The sequence below is a fragment of the Crocodylus porosus genome, unplaced genomic scaffold (assembly GCF_001723895.1).
Source record: "Crocodylus porosus isolate Cpor-Errol unplaced genomic scaffold, CroPor_comp1, whole genome shotgun sequence".
Lineage (NCBI taxonomy): Eukaryota > Metazoa > Chordata > Crocodylia > Crocodylidae > Crocodylus > Crocodylus porosus.
Window position 1 is genome coordinate 7,368,970 of NW_017728934.1, and position 3,352 is coordinate 7,372,321.

At 46.4% G+C, this 3,352-nt stretch overlaps 1 protein-coding gene across 1 annotated transcript; it reads right to left on the reverse strand.

The window, feature by feature from the left end:
- Window positions 1-258: 258 nt before the first annotated feature.
- On the reverse strand, window positions 259-1,774 carry LOC109317638 (C-C motif chemokine 4-like). The gene is made up of 3 exons (XM_019546445.1): window positions 1,590-1,774; window positions 1,010-1,124; window positions 259-484 (listed from the first exon to the last, which is right to left on the reverse strand). The coding sequence occupies exons 1-3, from the start codon at window positions 1,660-1,662 to the stop codon at window positions 397-399; spliced, it is 276 nt and encodes a 91-aa protein (XP_019401990.1). The 5' UTR covers window positions 1,663-1,774; the 3' UTR covers window positions 259-396.
- Window positions 1,775-3,352: the final 1,578 nt, after the last annotated feature.

Genomic DNA, 3,352 nt, shown 5'->3' on the forward strand with positions numbered 1-3,352 from the left:
CTCAGATTATACTTCAACATTACATTGCAAATAGTCATATTTTGGGACTCTATTAAATATATTAAATAATCTTTTGCCTTTGGGTTCTGAAGTGGGCTGGTCAATGATCAGACTCCACAGGACCTCACAGACATTCTATAAATAATATAATTAGTAGTAAAATATATTTTCTACCAACCCAAGTATCTTAAATAGTTTTAAATTATAGTCACAGAGTCTCAAATTTGTCTTTTGTTTTGTTTTTTGTTTGGGTTTTTCTATATTTAGCTCCTTTTAAAATCTTTGCTTATTTGGCTGGAAACAATGTCTTTGCACTGATGTAGAAATTTAACCCTTTCATTTCCAGAATGGTCTCAGTCTTCAGAATCTTGATCTTCAGTGTTTCTGTATCTCTGCTCAGTTCAGTTCCAGGTCGCTCACATACTTTTGGACCCATGGTTCCTCAATATTGGCGCAGATTTCACGGCCTTTCCTTGTGATAAATCTGTGGAGCATGAAATAGAGATGTTAGCACTAGCTTACTCCCCAGGGCCCAGGTGGTGAGGCCTGCCCTGCTCTCTCTCTGCCCAGAGGATTCTCCCTTTAGCAGTTCTCACAATATGCTTTCCTGGCAGGACCCTCACACTTAGAAGTCAGTTGCCACGTATGACAGTAACCTGGGATCTTTCTCCCAGCCTGACTTACTGCCTTTCCTCACTCCAAGACCCCACGGGGCAAGCAGGCCCATTGATAATTCACCAAAGAGACTTTCCAGTCCCAGGAAACCAGGAATCAATCCCTTCTCAATGGCCTGTTCCCCAGGATACACACTGCTCTCAGTGTTTGGGCTGATTCACTGGGGTCTCCAGTCACCAGTGATTGTCAGATCTTTTGCTGATCTTTCTCCAGGGGCTGTTGATCCAGCCTCTCTCTCTGCATTACACTGTGTTAGTAGAGGAGAGTGGCAGTTAAACAGAAGGTGCCTCCACCTCTCAGCTGGCTGCTTTAAGAGTCAAACAGGTGCACTTACACAATGGCAGGCTGGGAGCACATGCTGTTGGTATAATAGTAGTCCTTCACAAAGTTGCGTGGGATCTGGCGGGCTGTGTATGTAAAGCAGCAGGCAGTCGGGGGGTCCGAACCAACTGAAAGAGTCAGAAATAGAAAACTTGAGTCTGGGCTTAAGTATGGGTGAGGGGAAGCCCCCAAAGTCCTCTGCTCATCGTGAGGGGAGGAATCTGGCAATAGCCAGGGGTACTACAGGGTTTAAGTGAATTTTTCTCTCTCAGGAGTGAGAGCACAGAGTGGTGTCACCTTGGCTCAGTAGTCAGCTGCCAAATGGGAGTGGCTGGGGGTCAGCACTCACAGGGCTTGCAAGCCCTCAGCAAGCTCCATGCCTGCATTAGCTGCTGAGTGTAGCTTTCACCCTCCTAGGGCTTTTACTTCTGCAGTGGTGACAGAGCTGGGTTGAATCAGTCAGAAACACTGCAGAAATGTACATGGATCTGAGGCCTCATGGCCACACAGGACGGAGCTAATTTGGTCCTTTCCTTACTACCAGGACATAGCCAGGGAGAAAACGGACCCATGAAGAAAATAACAGAACTTACTTGGAGAAGAGGAGGCCTGGGAACAGAGGGCAGCAATGAGAACAACAGCAAGGGCAGCCACAGTAACCTTCATGTTGCAATCAGATGTGGAGGATCAGCAGGAGCAGGAGCAGGAGCAGGAGCAAGAGCAGGAGCAGATGAGGGCCTCTTTGAAACCCTTCTCCTGATGCTGCCCTACTGGGTTCTCTGCTCTCTTATAAAGGACTCTGGGGTGGACAGGAGGGGTGGTTTGGGGAAACTAGAAATTCCAGGAGCTGATGTCATGTTGTAGTTTTCTGATTGCAAAAACCCAACCTCTAGTGGGGACACAGGAAACCTCAAAATAGTGCATATGACAACAGACGGGATGGCGATCTGGCTCTTACACTGCACATTTGGTTTCAACATCACAGAAGATAAAGCGAGAGGAAAAAGGAAATGTACCAAGAGCTGTTTCAGGGAGTTTGTATTCTGCATAATGCAAGGTGCCCTGTCTGTGTTGGCGAATGTCACACAAGGCTGGAAGGCCAGAGACCTGGGTTCCAGCTATTTCTATGCTTGGTCAATTTCTCACTGGAGTCATGGGGGGGAAACATCTTTGAGTAACAGGTTTTCATTCAGAGAAATTGGCTTAAAATTGGATATTAAATCTATTCTTGGGTGGGAAAAGGGGAAGTGAAACATTTATTTTAAGAGTGAACTAGGTCAATCTATTATGTGACATTGATTTCTGTAGAACTCCCATTTTTCCTATGTCTTTTCTTTAGTACTGCATCTAAAATTGGCAGTGGATCAGCTTACACAGGGCTGTGGTAGCTTCTCTGCCACCTGCTGTCTCTAAATCAAGACCAGTATCTTTTTAACAATTCATTCTAACTCAGGCAAATGCTTGATATGCCAGCCATTGGGTGACATTTTCTGACTTGTATCATTCAGGTTGGATCGTCTCAAAGGGCCTTTCTCCTCTTAAATTCATGGGGTTTCAGGTTCACAAAAAGGGTGGGTTGAATTCAGGCCACATTTTATCCACTGATCCTCAGAAAAGGAGAGTTAGGATACAAGGATCCAGGTTTGTCCCATGGTTTATGTTATCTGCAATATTCCCCCTGCAGCCTGTCTAGGCTGACATCGTTGGAGGGAGGTGATGAACTGTGCATACTCCTCTGAGCAGAACATGCATTTCTGATCTCCTGTTTAGTAACTCGGTATATGTATATTTTACCCCTCATCCAGCAGTCAACACATGGACCCTTGGCCTCATGATGAGTGTTAGGATCCCAAAGCAGGCAGGAACCCTTGCCTTGGATGCTGCTGTGCTTGCGGTTTCTGGATCCCATCACCTAATCTTTGCCTTTGGCAAACCCCTAGGGCTGGGACCTCAGCAAGGAATAAAGTTCCCAGAGAGCTGAGGGGCCCAGGGTCAGGGGACCAAATTTCCCAGATTCCTGCACTGTGTCCTTGGCTTTCAAGTGCTGCAGATCATTCCTTCCCCACCATTCCCTTTAGGGACCAGCCTAGGTGCTGGCTGGCTGTTCCAGAATTCCCATTGATGATTGTGTTGTAAAACCTGCACCAGGGAATGTTGAATCTTTCTATTTAATTTCCAGCCAAGCAGCTTGAAGGCAAGCTACTTGTCACCTAGTGGGCTATATTCCACCATCTGCAGGCCATTCACTCTGCACTGGGAAAAATGCCATTGAGTTTGGTGGGCCCTGCAGAGCCCCAGACCATCATTTTTCCTCCACCTTCTGTCTTCTCACCTGGGAAATATCTGCTTCTCTTCC

Bases quoted from the DNA above. Each gene is read 5' to 3' on its own strand.
- LOC109317638 (XM_019546445.1), bottom strand. From the start codon at position 1,662: ATGAAGGTTACTGTGGCTGCCCTTGCTGTTGTTCTCATTGCTGCCCTC. The intron at 1,125-1,589 runs GTAAGTTCTGTT...TGACTCTTTCAG, and splicing joins CCAGGCCTCCTCTTCTCCAA to TTGGTTCGGACCCCCCGACT. The intron at 485-1,009 runs GTAAGTGCACCT...CATGCTCCACAG, and splicing joins TGCTCCCAGCCTGCCATTGT to ATTTATCACAAGGAAAGGCC.